Consider the following 21,023-nt stretch of genomic DNA (forward strand, 5'->3'; position numbering starts at 1 on the left):
TTTTAGCATCATTTCAGAAATAATAATAGAGCAAATTCCTGCAAATTTGTTTCATATCCCAATGCTGACTACATAAATTTACTAGAAGATGCAGTAGAACAGCCTCAACTTTATTCATCTGAATTTTAAAATCTTTAAAAATTCTTGAACCCCCTTCTGGTGAGTTGAAATTAAAGATAGGAGTACCAATTATACTTCTATGAAATTTAAACCTATTTGAAGGCCTCTGCAATGGAACTAGACTGATCTGTCATGGACTTCAAAGAAAAGTTATTGATGCTGAAATTGTAAAATATTCACATATTAGTAAACATGTATTTATTCCACATATTACACTTACAACATCAGAAACCAAACTGCCCTTTGTTTTAGGTCATCAACAGCTTCCTGTACATGTTGCATTTGCAATGGCAATTAATAAATCACAAGGAAAAACTTCAGGCAGGGTTGGTGTTTACCTACCTGAACATGTTTTTTAACCTCATATCAATACATTAAGGTTCTTATAGACAATAGTGACAATTCTATTACAACAAACATTGTATATTATGAAAGATTTTACTCTATAAATAGAATTTGTATTTAATTGTAACATTTTATATGTAATATAGTAATAACATTTTATATGTAACATTTACATTACATGATTGCAATAAAGATATGATTATCTAATTTTTTTTTGTCTTATACTTATACAATTGTAATGATATCAGTAGAAAATCTGGAAATGTTTGCATTACAAATCAGGTATGCTGCAAATATATTGCTATATTACTCTCTTCCTTTAATCATTATGGCACCCTCCATTCCCTGGCATAGCATGATGGGCTACACCTAGTATTTTAATAAAATATATATTGTAGTGATAAAAGAAGATAATAGCGAACAAAAGACACCAATAATAAGTTTATATTCTGAATAATTGTAAATTTTCTTTCTTTTCTTTCATTTAGTTATTTTTATCTATAAAAATAAAATTATTTACAGTAAATTATTAGTAAATTAAACATGCAAAAAGTTAATTTAAATGAGTACCTAGGTTGAGTTTAGTGAAATCTATTGATTCTATGGATTCTATAAGATAAAGGTAATTTTGTATTATAAGTATTTGAGAATTCTCTCCTGATAATAAAATAAGATATGAATTACCTGAATATTCAATTGAATTATCATCAATAGCATTTATTGGTTCTGGAAGATTTTTAAAGTCTAAAAGTCTACTCGTGCAAACTGCTTGAGGATTTGTAGTATATGAAAGAGAAGTACCAGTATGTGATAATGAGGAAGAAAATAGCTTTTCATTAATTTTATCTACTTCTTCAATTTGCTTTTTGATTTCATAATTACTTGTACCATGGTCTCGCAAACTCCTATATAAATCTTCCAATAAATCAACTAATTTATTTGCTTTAGGTCGTTTTAAAGAATCTGCATCCCAACATTGTGAAATTATGTTCAAAATTAGTTGAGGAATTTTATAATTAGATTTTGGCCTAAGGCCGTGACAAATTCCAATAGCTAAGAATTGATTATGAGCAATATCATGATAAGGAGGAAACCCTGTACAGACTTCATATGCAATAATACCGAATGAATAAATATCACTTTCTTTAGTATATTCTTTTCCTCTTACAACCTCAGGTGCTACATAAGGTAATACTCCATATATTTCTTTATATTCATCTTGAGAAGGTACTACATTTGCTGGTCGACAGAATCCTAAATCAGCAATGTAAACGAAAAAATCATGACTATTAATGCTACCATTCAATATATTACCACAATGAAAATCATTATGAACTAAATTTTTATCATGAATATTTTCAAGGCCTCATGCGATTTTTTGTAAAATATTTAACTTTTCTTCCCATTTCATTGAATTAAAATTATTATTTAAATGTTGTCTTAAATTTCCATTTTCTGCATATTCCATTACCATCTTAAAATTATCAGATTCTGGATCTTTAGTAATGCCATAGCAGCGAATTACAAAACCAAAAAAAGATGTAACCATATGTGATTCAATCTAAAAAGAATTTATATAAGTTAGTTTATCATTTATATAATTTATAAATTAGAAAGTCTCAATTTATATAAATATCAACTTACTTCTTTTAAAAATTCAGCTGTAATATTTTGTGAGTTATGTAAACATTTTAAAACAACTGGAAAATTTTCATGCCTTTCAACAATATTTTTACTTATTTTCCATTGATTATTTTCAGTATCCCATTTTTCTATACATCCATCTTTCCAAATTGCTTTATAAATAGTTCCAAACCCTCCTTTGGTCAAATATTCAACGTTTTCAAATCTATCATATTCAATCCACTCTAAAATTTCTCTATCATTATTGGCTTTAAGTTGTGTTTTTTGAATAAATTTATCAACTTCATGGTTTCCACTAGTCCAATTTTTGAAATTTTGTTGAAAATGTTTGGCACCACACAACTGACACCAAACATAAGCAGTTTTGGGCTGCTTACATTCATTACATAAACCATACCATTTAAAACGATTTTTCAATTCTTCGTTTAATATTAGCTTATCTATTAACAAACTTTGTTCACTTGTTAACTTCTGATAGTTAAAATCTTTTATTTGCTCAATTACTTCGCTACTGAGCATAAGTTCTTCCATATTTGGATGGTAAAACTATTATATTAATGAGTAAAAGGGATTTTTTATTTATTTTTTTCAAAATCCACGGCACTATAAAATGTATTACAGTCGCACAGCAGCGATCGACAAATTTAGAATAAGTTAAACAAATCAGCTGATGATCACAAAGAATTTCGTCAGGATAACCCTTTAAGCGCAGCAACGATCTGAAAAGTATGGCGAATAATTATCTTCTAATGATTCTTTTATTTTTAAACATTTAATCTTTAGAAATATGTCAAATAATACAGTATCTAACATTATATCAATAATATTATTGAATTTCAACTGCTATCTTATTAAATATTTAAATTTCATTAGTAGTAATTATTCTTTAAGAATTTATACAATGTGAAATCTATTGTAAAAAAAAAATTGTCCTTTTTAATATATAATAAATACTTATGTATTGATATCAGTATTTATATGCAAATCTACTGTAAAGCGTAAACCAGTCCGTTGATCAGTAATACGGATCTCAACGCTTTCAGAAACAAAAGGAGCAAGGTTTATTCTTTTAACTTAGTTTATTGAAACATTATTAGTACTGTCCCGCTGCGTAAATGACCAATCAATTTTCAAGATCAGGTATAACATTTAACATTCTGACTTAAACAGTATGTTAGATTTTTAAGAATTTATTTTGATGTTACATTTTTTAGTAATATCTGGAAGTAGGTAGTACATTTCTTTACTGATTAATGTTTGGACTCTCCAAAGGTTTCCGTTACCTAGTTTTAGTAATTAATCATAACCTCATAATCTATTTTCGTCTACTTTATTTTATACTGAATTTCGTACTGGATTTCGTATTTGACGTTACTATAATTCTCTCAGCAATGGTCACTTTGGAATTGAAAAAATAATGAATTCCTACTTTTGACTAACTTTTAATAATAATAACCTTTTGAAAGAAATTTAGCAATCTCATTCTCGATAACATCGATATGCTTTCATCAAATAAAAGAAACTGGCCATATATAAAAGGTTCAGAATTTATTAAAATATTGGTTTTGACTCTTTATATAATAGTATGTTATCAAGTCTTGAGAATTTCTTAGTTGATCTAGAATTTTATTGATTAATACATCATATTTTTACATTGCTAATCTCTTAGGTAAATTTTTTTACGTTTATTATAAATAAAGAGATACATTTGACTAATCTTTTAATAGTTAAAAAAATTTTGTGTTTTTAGATTTTTGGCTGGATATCAACAATCTTCCAAAATGATAGTAAATTTAAAATCATTAATTATATATAACCTGTGACAGAAGTGACAGAAGTTGCACACAGAAGCATAAAAGTTTGAGCATAATGTGAGGAAAAAAAAATACTTTATTAGCACACAGCATTTTGCAAAATAAAATTGAACTAACAATTCGTTGAAAGAAAAATATAGCATTTTTAGCATTTTACAGAATATAATTAAACTAATTCATTGATCAATCATTTGTGCTCTTGTTTTCTTTCCTTGATTTACAGAAGGGTATGCTTCTGGATATATATCTGAAAGAAAGCGTATAACAAAAATTAAAATATCAGCGACTAATACAGATATTGGCATAAGTTTTTTTGCATACATCAGCAAATTATGCGATTAAAAAATTTAAAGAAACTTCTAAGGAAGAACACATCTTTTTTTGATAAGGTAACTTATAAATTATTTTTCAAGATTAAGATTATGAAATTATGAAATAGCTTCTCATCATTCATTTCAGCTATTATGAAAGAGTCTAAACCATTTTGTTACAAGGTAATTAAATAGGTAATAGTCATTTAACGGGGAGTCATGAATATTGTAAGACCAAAGCCCGTGATAAGTCACGTTGCTTAACAAAATAATAATTTAAATAAATACAAATATATGCTTGGTTTAATATAACTAAATATAAATATAACTAAAAATAAATCCCAAAATTCGTATCATGAGATTTCACATACTCAAAATTTACCCTTTTTATAATATCTTAAAATACTTTCTCTAAGAAACATTTTATCTTTTTCAACTCAAAACTATAAAATTTTAAATTCTCCCAATTTCATACTCAATAAAACTGCACACTTTGAAACTTATCATTTTTGATTTTTCATGTTTTTGAAATTTATTATAACTTGTTACTCAAATCACATGGTCTATAGTTTAACGTCATCCCAGACGCTACATTTGTGACGTCATACAATTTTAAACTACTAAAAATTTATACACTAATTCTAAATATAATACTGCGCCCCATAATTAAGGTATTCTACGTATGGCAAAGCGGTAGTGGTCAAAAGTGCGTAGCTACCCCTGTTCTGTTGGGTTAACCTGTCAATTTCAGGGGTAACCCGCCATAAGTGTATACGCTACATAATTTAACGTGTATGCGCTTTATATTATAACGGTTTATTAATTTATTTTGGAAATTTTAAATTATTAAGGGAACGAATACCCGCCGTTTCAAATATCAGGTACCCGCCGTTCTACATATCAGGTACTCGCCATTTCACATATCGGGTATGCGCCATCTAATTTTTTTTTAAAAAAAAAATTTTTTTTTTTATTGGCTTTTTTTTTATAAACAAATTTTGTAGAGAATTTTTATTTTTAATATAGACAAAGACTTTGTTTGATAGAATTCATCGGGAATTTTTTTAATAAGACTTTTTTTATAAAAAATTTCGTTAGAAAATTTTTTTCATTGATAGGTTTTTTTGATGGATAATTTCGTTAAAAACTTTTATTTGATAGAAATTTCATTGGAGAATTTTTTTTAAATAAAATGATTTTTTTTTTTTTGACATATACTTAATTTGTTGGAGCAATTTTTTTTAACAGGAGAGATTTTTTTGATAGAGAATTATTTGAGATTTTTTTTTTTTTTTGTAGAAAATTATTTGAAGAATTTTTTTAATAAAGAAGATTTTTTTGATAGAGAATTTCATTAAAGAATTTTCTTAAATAGGTTTCGCTGAGAATTTTTTTTTTTTGATAGAAATTTTATCATAGAATTTTTTTTGATAGATCATTTCGTTAGTGTAAATTTTTTAACAGAGGAGATTTTTTTTTTGATAGAGAATTTCGGTAAAGATTTTTTTTTAATAGTGGAGGAGTTTTTTTTTTTTTGATATAGAGAATTTTTTTTAATAGGTGGTAAGAATCTTTGAATTTTTCTTTAATCGGGGATATTTTTTTGATTGAGAATTTCATTAGAGAATTGTTTGTTGAAAAATTTTTTATTTTTTTTTTTAATAAGTGTATCGATAATTTTGGCTTGAAAATTTTTTTTAATAAAGAATTTTATTAGAGATCTTTTTTTTTAAAAAAAATTGATTGAAAATTTATTGGAAAATTTTTTATTAAATTTATAATTTTAATAAATTTTTACTCCTCTTCATCTTCCCATCACTTCTTTTCATCTCTCATCGCTCCTTTTTGTCTCCCGTCACTCCTTTTCGTCTCCTATCGCTTCTTTTCGTCTCCCATCACTCCTTTTTATCTCTCATTATGTCCTATCCGTCCACCGACTGACCATCTCTATTCTTAATTCGTATTTAATAATATTTATATTAATCATTAGTCCATACGTAATAAAATCCTGGTATATATTATATGAACCGAAAAAGTAAAAAAAAAAGATGGAGAGATCATAGTTAAATTAAAATTTCTTTTTATTTTAAATCACTAAATCTGTAATTTATTATCAAAGCTTAAACAAATAGATTTTAATCGATTATTTCTCTATATTTAATGAATATTTATAACTATGTTTAAACTTTCAGATATCCCAAAGCATCAAAATATATTTAAAAGTTCGATGAACATTTATTTTATTACTTGACAAATAATTGACTTTATTCTTAAAAATATAAAATCACATGTTAAAAATAATATGTCACACGTATTACTAATAAAAAGTTTAAAAGGTATCTTGAGCTTAAGTTTTTGCAGCTATTCACTTGAAAGATTGAAAGATTGGATAGAAAAAACAAGTATTTGCGGCCTTTAAATATTATATAACATGATGAAGTCTAGCTTTAAAAAGAAATAAAACATTGAATTGACTTGCGATAAGTATGATATATATTTTACCTCACTTAATTATCTATTAAAAGGCTTAGTATTCTCTTCCACCATCAATTATTCCATACCAATTCATTTCATCGGAATAATCTGGAACTTCGCCTTGCTTTCTGGAAAATCTTTCTTCTAAATCTTCATTAACTTCATAAGTCTCTGACTCTTCATAGTTTTTATTATAGTTGCTTGAAGATTTGTTGGATTTTTTTTTGTACGCTACTGTTTCGAACCCGTCATTAAGTTTTTTGGTGTGTCCTAATTTTTTGAACCCATCATCCTTAACTTTTGTAATTTTATTATTTTTTCGCTCAAAATAGTAATTTTGTGCAGTAATATTGAACCCATCATCTTTAACTTTTTTAATTTTATTATTTTTTCGCTCATTTTGTGCAGAAATATCCTTCATCAAGTCGTTTAGTTGATTTCTTGCTTCATCAATTCTATTTTTAAATGGTGGACCTTCTTTTTTCTTGTTCACGCTAATTGAAATTTGTTCTGGTTTTGTTGTTTTATCAATGTAAATGTTTGTACCAGTTCTTTCAGCAATGGGTTTTATATTACGACCTTCACGACCAATTAATTTACCAATCTCAATTTGTTGAGGAATTGGAATATTCAAACTTTTTATGTATTCGGAGCGTTGCATTTTGTTAAGAGAAAGAATGTTTTTTAGATATATTATATTACGAAAGTTTTTTACTCGATGAGAAAAGATTTTTTTTTTTTAGATACATTTATGTAAATAACTATATATTCATTATTCGTGAACAAAGACGAATTTTATTTAGGAATCTTATAACATGAGATTGTCACACTATATTAACAACCATTGTGATTTTTGTACTATCGAAAAAACTTCATTGTATTACATAATTTTTTTACTATTGTTGTTTTTCTGTTACATAATTTTTTTGCTTTTGTTGTTTTTCTGTTGCATAGTTTTTTTGCTTTTGTTGTGCATCATCTCATATTATGGCATTGATCGTTCAGCCCAATTACTACAACTATAACTTATTAAGTAATTTGTTGTTGATCATGTTTTAATTTTCAAAACAAAAACAGTCACCTTCTGCTTGCTGATCAGCCAGGCACGGCTTATTAAGAAATAGATCTTTTGTAGAATTCCGAAGTTCCTGCTGAATGATCGATAAATCATACTCTTACTTGTAAAGATGTTATTGGCCCTGCAGGGTCTTTGGAATATTTGAAAAAGTAGCTACAACTGCGCCTTAAAATTTTGTGGCACAATAGATTGAGGACAAATAAACAGTAAACTTTTATCTCAATCTAATCAATCAGTTAGAATCTAAGGAAAAAAAATATTTTTTTTACCCGGTCTTTTAACATTTTATCAGATGTTGATCTACGCCACGTCACCACGGGGAGGCAACCTGATAATTATTACAAACATTCCCATATAGAGAACATTAAAAAAAAATTATAAATTGTTTAATAAAAAAAAAACTACACTTTAGAGTTTTTCTTTTTAAAAATAAAGCCATTTAAATATTCTTTGAAGCAAAGCTGATTATTTTTTAAAAAAAGTTTTTCTGATTATACCTTTTTTTTAATATGTTTTTTAATTTGATTTTTCATAATGTAGTTAGCCGTAAAACATCTAGTTTAATCACAAAAATTTACATAAAAAAAAATATTTATAGCTCTCCTCATTTTACGCAGTAAATTTTTTTGGGGGTTCTATGGATTAAAATAACGTACCACACAACAATAACTGAAATAATGTGTATATTGATGTTTATTTTGATATTTCAAAACGTACAGTATATCCTCTTTTTTCACTTTTCTAAAGTATTTTCGGAGATACAGTATGTCCGAATTGACAAGTAAAATCATACGATATTTAACTTTTAGACTACATTCATGTATTTTTGTTAACAGATTATGGTGTTGTATAACAATTCAAACTCCAGCATTATTTGAGAATTTTCAATGTTACCAGTTTTTAAAAATATACACGGGCGAATTACTGTATGTATATATCACCATATAGTATAATGAACATAATCCTTACAGTTTTAGATAGTAAAATTATTGTAAAATATTTAATTTAGACAACATTGTAAAGCAACGCAGTAAGGAGTGGAGTAATTAATTAATCATGTGAAACCGCAACAATCATGTGATCAGAGCAGCAATCAGGTGATTGTGTAACAAGTGAAATTAAAGGTTAGAAATAATTGTTCAAATATTGGTTTCCATCGCTTTTTATTTGTTTCCTTTCTTGGTCTGTGTTTCATTCCTATTTCCTTCATTATTTCCTACGACGGAATTTTAGTAATTACGCCCACACTCAAAAAAATGCTTTTTCTAGTTAATCATAGTATGCGTCTTAACTAAATAAGTAAAAAATAATAAAGCCGATTTTTTAATTACATACAGTATTGTTATACATTAGCTCTTCGATAAAGAACTTTTAAATTTAAACCGGATTTTTCCGTTATTAAAAATTCCATGAGAAAATATAGAAATACTTTCGTATCACTAACAGAAAGTTCCATCTTTACCAAACTCTTAATAGTGTATCATTCAGATTTCAGATATAAATAAAATACGTTCAAATTTTTTCAAATTCATTATCATTATTGATACTTGTTTATAACATATACTAATAATTAACATAATAAAATGGAATTTGTGAATATAAATGATGAAAATTCATTTGACCCGACGCCAAGATTAAAATCTAGTCCTATACCAATTAAATTTCTTTCTTTTAATAGAGAAGATGAAAAGTGTTTTAATTGTGGAGAAGAATATATTGAGACAATTCTTTGTTCTTGGCAAAATTATTGCAAAAAATGTTTATCGCGTTATATTAATGATATAACTGACAATAATAATACATACTTGGACGTATATATTTACACAATGGACTTGGAATGTAGTAATTATGAAATAAGTAGGACAATAGTATCACAAAATATTCAAGATTTTTGTGGAAATTGTGAGAGAATTATATGCTTTAAACAAATAGATGGATGTATTAAAAGTGAATATAGTACTGATAACGATAATAAAGTGGTTGAAAGGCTGGTTGGAAGTGAACAAGATTGTAAATTATGCGGAAAGTCATTATCACTCACATATAAAGCATTTCATTTTCTTGCATTATGTTCGGATTGTTATCTAGTTTTTTCTGAATGGATAGAATCAACTTTGGTTAAAAAGCGAATTTTGATTCTTTACTTACCATGGTGGTATAATGAATCTTTATGTTACACATGTCATTATAAATTAAAGTTAACATTTACATCAGACTGTCAAAAGTATTGTGTACACTGTTGTATATTTTATGTTGGATGCAGATATTGTTAAACAACAAACATTATTTTTGGACCTATACTTGAATCTAAATGTAAAAAATGTAAAAGAATATTACTTATCATAAATAGTAGAGAATACAGCAATATTGATGATTTTCTTTTTAATAATGTTTTACACGGTAACTTTGAGTTAGCTGACACTGTAAATATTGCAAAAGATTTTGGTAAACATTTTAACATATTGGACATATTCTTTTCTCTATTTAAAACACGAAAAAGTGAAAAACAAATGAATTGGATACCATATTCTCAATTTAAAGATGTAAAAGAAATGACAAAAGGAGGGTATGGTATTATACATAAAGCAACTTGGTTAAGTAATAATGAAACTGTCATTTTAGAAAGATTTGAAAATTCTATAAATGGTAGTAACCATTTCTTGAATGAGGTAAATACAGTATTTTAAATATTTGTTGAATAGTTTTTTGTTAAAATTAATCTTTAATTAAAATCTAGTTAAAATCATATCAACGTTGTTTTGACGAATCACTTCGTGCTCACATAATCAAAATTTATGGTTTTACAAGAGATCCTGAATCAGAAGATTATATATTAGTTATAAAATATGCGTCAGAAGGACTTACAAAAGAGCTTTAAAAATAGATAACGGAAATCTTAGGTACATGCATATATATAATCACGTGATAATCATTTGATAAAGTGGCTTAGCAAAAATTCGTAAAAACATTTTCAATTTCAAGTTTTATTTCGTAATTAGACAAATACGCAATTACACACACACATACACGCATATCTATATACTCAGTAATGAATTTATATGACTTCTGTAAAATTTTATTCCCTATCCGAAATAACAACCCATGGCTCAAGTTCCATTTCGCTATATGACCGTTTTCGTTGAGAAGGAAGAAGAGAAAGATCGTCAAAAGCTGAACTTTGTTGTTTCTTAGGTCTTCCACGGGTAGTAGGGTGCATTAACACAATCATAGGATCATTATTTATTGGTATTAATCGTTTATGGTTTACTAAAAAAGCGAGAGTAGGGAAATATTTTTGACAGACAGGACAGCAAAGTCGTAAGTATGTATTTTTTTCCATAGACTCACAGTGGGCATCATAACCAGGTATTTTCAGGAGATCTCCATACTGAAGAAGGTGAATTGGGTTTATAAATCGTCCATCTTTCGCTTTTGTGACTGGTGGTAAGAATCCATTATGAAGATGAAGGAAATCCATGGCTTCTTTGGCTTTTGGTGGTCCACAGCAACTGCGATTTGTACATCGTTTAATATCAAGAGAATAGGTGCATAAATTGCAATGATTTTCGATCCAAGACCATGGTACAAAACATTCAGAATTACCATGTGTTTCTTTATCTTGTTCTTTCAATTTTTTTTGTTGTTCTTTCTTTCTCCTTTTTGATTTTTCAACCATCTCTTTTTCTGTCCCCTCAAATTGTATGTGCTCAAATGGATTTGTATGCATATCAACATAGCAAGCGTCAACCTTCTTTCCAAAAATTAAATCACGACGCCAAATTTCACAAAGAGCTTCTCCTGAATAACGAAAATTTCTGGCAGCTAATTCTGGGTTTATTACTTTGCCTTGTGAATCCAAATGTTTACCAAAATGGTCAATTGGCAAAGTGATACCAGCGAGTTTACCAGAAAGTGTTGCCATACCTCTTTCAACTGGATTATACTTTGATTGACCTGGAGCATGAGTACGTATACTTAAAAAATCTAAATCAAATTTCCTGAAGAGCTGACAATATGTTTTTATATTTTTCAAGTGTCTAGGATTCTCGTCTGGCCCTCCATCTACTAATAAAATCCATATTGGTCGGATCATTCCATTGGTTTTCAGTGCATCATCATACTGAGAATTTGAAGCAAGGCTTTCCAGATCTTGCATATGCGTTAGTGAAGATGTGCCAAGAGACCACTGAGGACGTATAAAGATTGCCAATTTACCCGTTCGTAATTCATCATTAGATTCATTTGGATTTATTATCAAATATACTGAGGGAATTAATTTTTGTCCAAATCCAATAGGAAAGTCATGATCTGCTATAGTTGCAGGTTCGTTAACAGACTGTAATTTGTGAAATGTGTGTCCTACTGCTGGTACGCCAAGTCCGATCTTTGCCTTGTCATCTTGGGATATAACAACTGATACATCAGCAAAAGTGCTAGTAAATTGTTTTGCACATTTTACTGATGCAAGACAATAATGGGTATCAGGATGTTCATTTGTTTCAGTACGTGATACTCTAGCAACTGCAACCCATGCTGGATGATGATGGGCTTTTGCGGCGAGTGAATTTGATTGGTGAGGTAAAAGGTAACTTTTCAATGTAGTTCTTGCCATGTAAATCTCATACCTTTCTTCAAGATTTTTACGCAGATTTTCTATTGTTCGAACTTTAATAGCCTCTTTACGTCGTTCTGCATCAGCTGATCCAAATTCTACACAATCATGTATACGATCATGTAAGTCTGGATTTTTGAAGAGGAGAGATGGCCTTCCAGGTTTATCATAACGAACAACTTCTTTTTTTTCAATAAGTTGTTTTAATTTTTTTTTCTTTACAATTCTGAGCATATTTGGCGTTTCTTTTTAACTTAGCAATTCTATCCTTATTAGATTTAACTACATCCTGCAAGCTTTCTATTTTTTTATACATATCATCCCGAATCTGTGCATCATTGGTAATATTGTAAATCTGCTCATATTCATATATTTGTTTTTCTGCCATTTGGATTGCATTAGCTGCACTTTTTTGAGCCGAGGCATTAGCAGGAATCTCTGACAAAGGGTCTACTGAATGAATGGTGGAAGGAGAGGGCAAAGAATTTGATTTTTCTATTGGCACAGAGTGTTTATATCTCATTGATTGTATGTCAAATAGATTAATAGGTGTGGCCATATAGTTTCGTATTATATTATCAATTTCATCAATACTTCTTTTCTTAATATTATTCCACTCATTTATGGCTTCGCGGCAAACAGCGGCACGATCTGGAGTAGGGATTGGAATCGATTCAATCGAAAATCGAATCTTGAGAATCGATTAAAGATTCGATTTGACGATTCGATTTTCGATTTCGATTAATCGAATCTAAACCGAATCCCATTTGCGTCGGAGTCACGTGAAGTTACACAAATTTCCAAAAAAGGAAATTTTGGCTCCCCGGAAATTTCGGAAAATCACGAAATTTTGGTTACATGGATTTCCAAAAATGGAAATTTTATGACGATCATTTAATTCTGGCCAGAATTAATGAATTAAGATTTTAATGGAGTAAATGGGCGGCAAAGCATATTAATGGTGATATTTATGTAGTATATATGTTTGATCATCATTTTTCAGCAATTTTGATAATTCCGATATTATTTTTTTTACCGTAACGTAGTTATAGAAATGACATGATTACTTTTATTGTGCCATAATATAAAAAAAATTGATTTATTGAGATTCAATTTTTAGATTCGATTAATCGATTCTACAGATACGATTCGATTTTTGATTAATTCGATTTTGGTAGAATCGATTCCAATCCCTAATCTGGAGTTTGATTACTTGTTTTGACCATGATACTGTATACATAAGCATTTGTAAACTCCTGGTATTTATTGGTTGGTGAATCATATATTGGTTTTTTATTAAATTTAGGGCTAAGAAAAAATGTTTGGCGACTCATTTTTTAATATTTTAGATGAAATATTTTGTATTAAATTTGTAGGGTTATACGAGTGTAAGACGCCTAACATGAAATAGCGCGTTAAAGTTGTTGGAAAAGTTTATCACGGCTAATATTTGGAAGGGATCATCATAAACGGATTTATAAATAGATACGATTTTTTTTATTGAATACATTTTTCAAATTTATAACGCTCATATGCATCATTCGTATCTAATGTAAAAATTCGTATATTTTTTTTCAATGCAAAAAAGAGGGAAAATATGAAAAAATTTATACATGGGAATGAGATTTTATCGTTTTTTATATAACTTTCAACATTTAGAATTTTCGATGTAGAAAATTTTACTCAATACGGATATCAATGAAATGCTGATCATATTGTTCCATTGCCATTGTCTGTTTATTTATTTTTTATTTTTTATTTTTAAAACCACGTGAACTAGATTACAGAAAGATAGACAAGAACAAAAGATAAAACAAATGTCAAACGCTATCTGATACTAAGCTATAATCAAACCGCCCGAGGACAGCGCCACTCTGGTACTTTTGACGAATCTGGAGGAGTCCCTAACATGACATCACATCCCAAATAACCAAAGTAAAGGCAATCAAATCTGAAAAAAGAAATGATCCGTATTTTTCTTTTGGTCATTAAAGACCACCACCTGTAAATACTGTAATAGGTGGAATGGTTCACACTATTCTAATTGTTGTACGTTGGTATAAAAGTTGTACGTGGGGGTTACCCAAAAAAAAAAAGATGTAATAAAATACAAGTCAATAGTAAAAATGTGGCTAAAATAATGTAAGTCTATGACTATCAGCGTGCCACTAAAATAAAAAAGAAAAAAAAGCTGATAGTTGTATCCGAAAGGAGTTAAGGCAATGTGAAGACTTTAGAGTCTTCTGGAGACAGAATGTCTAGTCTCAATTTTTTGACCTCAGAGTTGTGCCTATCTATATTTGTAGATGGGATAGGGGGACGTTTGTGTGGTCTGAGTTCAAGGTGTTTTGTGTCGTCTGACGTGTGTCCTTTGTAACGGTAATGGGGTGCGCAGTCATCCATGACTGAGAAATAGTCGATATTAAAACAACCAAAATCTTGCTCTAGTTGAAGCAATTGTTTGTTAGTTTTGTAGACGTTTTTTCCTTGTGTAAGTCTGTTTTGTAGAACTGAACGGCGGTCAGTTAAGGGGGTGATTTTCTTGTGAAAATGATCTTGAAAGTTAGTAAGGTCTTTGCACATATCTTCACGATACTCTATACGGTTGGAGGAGGTACCCCAGAGTTTAGCTCTAGTAGAAAGTTCTTCTTCATAAGCAAGACGTTTAACTTCCCTTGCTTCATATTCTTTTTGTTGTCGCACAGCTAGTTTGTGAGCTGCTTTACGTTTTCTTATACCATTTAACCAGTATATACATCCTGGTTCGTAATGTTGACCTTTAATTTTAGCCTGTCTGTTAGAAGTATAAACAGGTTCATCGGTTACATAAGGGAAGAGGTCGTTAGGAATCCAGATGCCCAACTTATCATGCCAAGTATTCTCTTCTTTGAGGAGAATGGGTTGTGAGGTGATGGCAGGTGAGTGAGTATTTGAAGCACTAAGTGAATTGTTCCCTGGGTCTAATCGAACGAGTGAGTTAAGAACTTTGGTCATAACGGCTAACGCGCCTAAAGGCTTGGGTGAGGCAGGAGGTATAGGAAAATTGTAATGTTCCTCATCTCTGAGCACTAGTCTTTTGTGATACTTTAAGTGTTGTATAGGTTTATTAATATGTTGTGAAGGTAAAAAAAGGAAATGGTGTTGTCTAGCGCGGTGAAGTTTTTCTTCAACAGTATCCACGCGTCTTTGAGATTTTTTTTTATTACCACGATTGTAGAAAACAGATCTACATGCCCGTTGAAAACGGGATTTTTGTTTATTACTCCTTTTACTACTGTCGGAGTGGTGGGAACGGAAATTGTCCAATCATTTTCGGTACATACGACGGTCTTTGTGTGTTTGAAGAAATTTATGTCCATTAGCTAGGTATGAAACATCGTAGGAGATGCCAAGATGATGTGAATGAACGTGTTTTTTGACACGATGTTGCCATTGTTTATGAATAAGGGTTGCGTGAAACTGTTTGTTATTTACGTTATCATTCAGTAACGGGGCGGGTTTCTTGATGTTGTGAAAAATGTCTAAATTATTATGATGAGAGACGCAAGCTCATCTATTGTGAGACATAATGTAAGGGGACGGGACACAACTCATCTGTGTGTGTTCAGTACCAAAGTTGTAAGTGGTGGAAAAATTACATGGTGTAAAAATACCAAAATAAAAACGATAACGTTTATAGGAAAAGTTAAAGAAAGTTTTTGTCCGGGAATTTCTATGTGTGACTTTATCAGCACGTGATTTGACGAGAAAATATCTATTGAATAATTTGGAATGAATAAGATTAAAATATTTCTTTTGGATAGAACGCGGGATAACTTTTTGGTGAGAAAAAAAGTGTTGTAACATCTTACTAATCTGAAATTTCAGATTAGGAAAGCTACAGGTGGAAGAGTAGCTAATAGGGGTTGATTTCATGTGGTAATCATTTGTGTGTATCTTAAGATGAATATCATTGGTGTTTGCTGAGGGATCAGCTAACTCAAAAAAGAAACTTTTTGATCTTCTGATTTCGTAAATCTTGTTACATCCAGCCCGATTGGGTCTGGTCACGTGGAATTTATGGAATGAGACGTCGAAAGAAAATTTTCCCAAGGGAATAGGTTTATGAAAAGTAAAAACCATATTTTTAATATGTTTTGTAAAAATAAGGTAAAAATATAATAAAAACTTCTTTCAGAGGTCGGGTGATAAGGAGAAGAACCTTTCCATAAGAAGCCACCCAGTGGTCTTCTTTCTTCTCGAACGTTAAAAACGTAAAAGGGGTGTAAATAAAGAAACAGTATTTAACTGCGGATTTCTATGTGAAAAAATGGAAAGGGAAAGAGTTTTTTGCCATTGTCTGTTTATTCATTTTTTTTTATTTTTTTTTATTTTATTACTAAAAGAGTAGTACTCCCAAAACTATTACAAAATAAGAGTAAAACATCATTTACATGATGGTACAATTAGGCGTGTATAGAATTTTGGAAATTAATCCCCTACAGGACCCCACCCTTTGAACAATACTATTCAAACTACTAGAACTACGCTAATACTTCGAATGGGGAAAAGAAAAAAAGAAAACCTAAAGACCCATCCGTAAAAAAGAATCTAAAAATAAAACAATTATATATAAGAAAATTAATAGTTCTAGAGTAGTATAGTCTATAAAAAGCACCCGATCATGGAGGATATGCATTGATATTCAGTGAATAAAGTTGTGTTCTCATGATCCGTATTTTTCTTTTGGCAAAAAAGCCACCACCTGTAAATACTGTAAGAGGCGGAATGGTTCACACTAATTTTGAGTTGTTATATGGGTATTCCTGACTCATTACGAAAATTAATATCGAGCAGAGGTAGAACCTTCTTCCAGGGAGTCATCAGGGTAACTGGTAGAAGTTCCTTTTTGTTTCTTGTTAAGCGGTTCGAGTTCTTGAATAATTATATTGTCAAGTTGTGTCTTGACGACGTCCCATTGACGTTTATTATTCTCCATAATGTTTTGTTGTAAATTTGATAGATCATTATTTTGTTGTGTATTAATGTCATTATATAAAGTAAGGTCATTAACTGGTGTACTATCTAAAGTAGGGTGGGTGGAAATAGGACTAGAGTTGGTAACCCTAAAGTCTCGAAAGGGTAAATTACCATTTTTAATGTTCTTTTGTAAATAGTCAAACCACAAACGTGATCCAGGGATACAATAAGTGTATGTTGGGGGTCTAATTTTTTTTGACTTTTTATATGGTGTGGAGTCCATCATATATATTGGTCCATCAGGTATATATGGGCGAAGTTTGTTCGGAATATCAATGTTATCAGGAACAGGGTCCATATCCGGAGGAAGAGGATAAATGATATCTTTACAGAAAGGTGTCGCTGAAGCAACAGGTTCAATATAGAGGCTAGAAGACTTTTGAGATCGAGGTACATGAATATAACTAGAACTAAAATCATGGGTAATATGATTTGTTCTCCTAATAGGGGGTACTTTCTTTTTAAAAAAAAAGAAAGGAACGTTAAAATTATAATCAGATTTTTTGATACTTCTCCTCTTGTTTGAATATCGCAGATGTGTAATCGGTTCATCTATATATTGTGATGGTGAGGTGAGAAATCCATGGCGATGAGCTAACCTGAGCTTTTGTACATCATTCAGCATTCGTAATTTGGTGTTCTTGTTGAAGACACGAGTACAATTCCGCTTAAAGCGAACCTCTTGTTTCTTTTTTGTTGAATTATTTATACTATAATTGTGGCTGAAATTATTATAACGCTTTTTGTACATATAGCGATATTTGTTGTTTTTCTTAAAAATATGTTGATGACCGTTAGCGTAATAACTAACGGTATATTTAATTCCTAATCGATTTGAATAGACTTCTTTTTTTGTGTGCGAGATCCATTTGTTGAACACATTCGATGCATGTGTACTTTTGTTGTTGTTAATTTCATTCTTTAAATTTTGAGTAGAGCACAGGAAATGATTCACTTCTGTACTAAAGAATTTCTTCTGATGCATCACACAGGCACGTCGATGATGCGACATAATGAAAGGGGATGGAATTTGACAAAAATGAAGAGTCTTTGGGGTATGTGTAAGGAAAGCAGGTTTATCTGATAATAAATCTGATGTACAATCAGGTAAACAAGGAATATAAATACCGAAATGAAAGCGATATTTTTTGTAAGAAAAATTAAAAAAAGTTTTTGTAGATCTATTACGATCGCTATTACTAGAACCACGTGATCGTATTATAGTAATTCTATCCAATAATTTTGAACGAATAAAATCAAAAAATTTTGTTTGTATTCTACGGGGTAAAACTTCTTGTAAAGAAAAAAAATGTGTGAGCATTTTATTAATTTGGTATTTGTGATTAGGGAGTATACTTGTGAAAGGAAATCTAATTGGGGTAGTATCCATCGTATAATCGTTAGTGTGGATCTTCAGATGAATTTCATTGGTGTTTTTATTAGGATCAGCAAGCTCAAAAAAGAAACTTTTTGAGCGGTGGCTATCATAAATCTTGTTATAACCAGTTCTTTTGGAGTGTGTCACGTGAAATTTTTTCATAGAGACCAAGAAAGAATTTTTTCCCACCGGAAAATGAAAAGGTTTTGATAAAGACATAATAAAAGAATGTAAAAATAATATTATCTAATAATAATAATGATGTAAAATATAAAATAATAAAATTTTTTGAAATATTGAAAATATAAGATATCGTAAAGTAATAAACTCTTTGTAATAAAGTTTGTGTATTTATTGAAAAAATATGTATATAAAAAAAAAAATAAAACTTCACTCTTCGAAAAGGGTCGTATATTTCTTTTAAAGGTTGAAACCTTTACCATATGTATATACTGTAAGATATGGAATGATGTCGTCAAAAGACGTATCCGCACTTGTTTGAGGTTTTAAGCGAAAAAAAATAATAAATGTTGTGAAGTTATAAAACTTTACTGCGCCAAATTATGAAAATTGTGAATTATCAGAAAGAGTTTTTTTGTTCTTTTTGCCATTGTCTGTTTATATCAGATATATATATAAATACTATATAAGATTAAAATCACGTGATTACGCAGCATATCTTACCTGGGGAGGGGGGTAAACGCTTAATTTCTGACAGCACCCTAATCAAAAACTACGTATATTATGGCAAATTTCAGAAGGGTAATTATATTTTAAACGTATTCATTATATTCACAAATTTAAATTATTAATTTTTTTTTAATTTAGACTTGAACATATCCATAATAATCAATTTATACATCGAGATTTCCATAGCGGAAATATATTATTTGATTTATTTAATGATCAAAAAAAAACTAAAGTAAGATATCAATGGAAAATTGGGGATCTAGGATTATCACATTCTGTAAATAATAAATCATCAAATAATGAAATCTATGGAGTTATACCTTATATTGCACCAGAAATATTTAAAGGGTCAGCATTTTCTAAAGAAGCTGATGTTTATAGTTTGGGTATGATTATGTGGGAACTTACAACAGGTTGTAAACCTTTTGCTGATGTTAAACATGATCATAGTCTTGTTTATAAAATTCTTGATGGAGAACGACCTGAAATTACCGAAGACACTCCAGAATGTTATGCTAATTTAATGAATAGTTGTTGGGACCATGATCCAAAAAAAAGACCTTCTATGAAAGTGATTCGTAATACATTTGGTAGTTGGGCTTTTAGAGGTAAAAACAAAGCAGAATTTGATCAAGCTGAAGCAAAACGAAAGAAACTGATAGAATTGAAGATTGGACATGAATTTGCTGAAAAATATCACTCGGAAGCAATTTATACAAGTAGACTATTAAGCGATATAATTTCTAAATGTTCGTTCATTAATTCATTTTCAACAATTTCATGTGGCAATAAACAAAGTATTACTAAAATAAAGATAATTATAATTTAAACTATTAACTCATAAGATTTTTTGTTATATACTTTGGATTCTAATTATATCTCAGCAGAATTAGAGCTTGATATAGATACTGAAAGGTATTTCAATTATATTTTAAGTGGTATTACACTGTATACTAATTAATTGAAATCAAATTGTTATTTAGCCTTTCATCACAAAATTTAAGTATAAAAACTCAAGAATTAAATCTTGAAACCGATGACGATAATGGTAAATATTTATTTGGCTTTTATGGTGTTTATTTTCATTTTTTTTTTGTTTATGTTAATACATATATTTTTTATTTTAACCAATTCTAAAATATTTAAAGTAGGAAAACGTATTAAAACTAGATAAACTAATTATAGACTCACGGTTATCAATAGAAGTCAATATTTAACTATTTATATAAGACTTTGTTGTATTTGTTTTTATATATTCATAATAAATATCACTTAAATTTATTTTTATGAAACATAATTTGTGTTTTAACTGATTATAATTAATTATTAAGATATTTTATAAATTAATATTAAATATAAAATTCTTAACGAACTTGTTAAATGAAGTAAGTTGCATTCTTAGAAGTTTTTAGTAGATAAAGGTTGATAATTTTTCAGTGAAAAACTTTCATTGTGAAATAAATAATATTTAGGGAAATTTTTATTCTCAAAAGTCGTACTGAACCGGTGAAATATCGTATATCTATGTCCTTTTCTT

The 21,023-nt window shown here is 29.3% G+C and overlaps 7 protein-coding genes across 7 annotated transcripts; 2 read left to right on the plus strand and 5 right to left on the minus strand.

Annotated features, from left to right (window-relative positions):
* Positions 1–1,018: 1,018 nt before the first annotated feature.
* Positions 1,019–2,640, minus strand: OCT59_015613 (uncharacterized protein; the record flags this gene model as incomplete). Its single annotated transcript, XM_066140142.1, has 4 exons — positions 1,019–1,074; positions 1,150–1,719; positions 1,996–2,026; positions 2,110–2,640. The coding sequence occupies 4 exons, from the start codon at positions 2,638–2,640 to the stop codon at positions 1,019–1,021; spliced, it is 1,188 nt and encodes a 395-aa protein (XP_066002951.1).
* Positions 2,641–6,301: 3,661 nt separating this feature from the next.
* Positions 6,302–7,408, minus strand: OCT59_015614 (uncharacterized protein). Its single transcript, XM_025332725.2, has one exon. The coding sequence runs from the start codon at positions 7,368–7,370 to the stop codon at positions 6,762–6,764; it is 609 nt and encodes a 202-aa protein (XP_025168121.1). The 5' UTR covers positions 7,371–7,408; the 3' UTR covers positions 6,302–6,761.
* A 1,962-nt stretch (positions 7,409–9,370) lies between these two features.
* OCT59_015615 (uncharacterized protein) lies at positions 9,371–10,665 on the plus strand (the record flags this gene model as incomplete). Its single annotated transcript, XM_066140143.1, has 3 exons — positions 9,371–10,011; positions 10,138–10,456; positions 10,525–10,665. The coding sequence occupies 3 exons, from the start codon at positions 9,371–9,373 to the stop codon at positions 10,663–10,665; spliced, it is 1,101 nt and encodes a 366-aa protein (XP_066002952.1).
* A 198-nt stretch (positions 10,666–10,863) lies between these two features.
* On the minus strand, positions 10,864–11,514 carry OCT59_015616 (uncharacterized protein; the record flags this gene model as incomplete). The annotated part of the gene is made up of 2 exons (XM_066140144.1): positions 10,864–11,054; positions 11,391–11,514. The coding sequence occupies 2 exons, from the start codon at positions 11,512–11,514 to the stop codon at positions 10,864–10,866; spliced, it is 315 nt and encodes a 104-aa protein (XP_066002953.1).
* Positions 11,515–14,613: 3,099 nt separating this feature from the next.
* Positions 14,614–15,393, minus strand: OCT59_015617 (uncharacterized protein; the record flags this gene model as incomplete). The annotated part of the gene is made up of 1 exon (XM_025311810.1): positions 14,614–15,393. One exon carries the CDS (start codon positions 15,391–15,393, stop codon positions 14,614–14,616), a length of 780 nt encoding a protein of 259 aa, XP_025168120.1.
* Positions 15,394–17,221: 1,828 nt separating this feature from the next.
* On the minus strand, positions 17,222–18,430 carry OCT59_015618 (uncharacterized protein; the record flags this gene model as incomplete). The annotated part of the gene is made up of 1 exon (XM_025329500.2): positions 17,222–18,430. One exon carries the CDS (start codon positions 18,428–18,430, stop codon positions 17,222–17,224), a length of 1,209 nt encoding a protein of 402 aa, XP_025168118.2.
* Positions 18,431–20,051: 1,621 nt separating this feature from the next.
* OCT59_015619 (uncharacterized protein) lies at positions 20,052–20,660 on the plus strand (the record flags this gene model as incomplete). Its single annotated transcript, XM_066140145.1, has 4 exons — positions 20,052–20,235; positions 20,332–20,401; positions 20,470–20,534; positions 20,635–20,660. 4 exons carry the CDS (start codon positions 20,052–20,054, stop codon positions 20,658–20,660), a joined length of 345 nt encoding a protein of 114 aa, XP_066002954.1.
* Between the last annotated feature and the right edge of the window lie 363 nt (positions 20,661–21,023).

This window comes from Rhizophagus irregularis, chromosome 23 (assembly GCF_026210795.1).
Source record: "Rhizophagus irregularis chromosome 23, complete sequence".
Classification (NCBI taxonomy): domain Eukaryota; kingdom Fungi; phylum Glomeromycota; class Glomeromycetes; order Glomerales; family Glomeraceae; genus Rhizophagus; species Rhizophagus irregularis.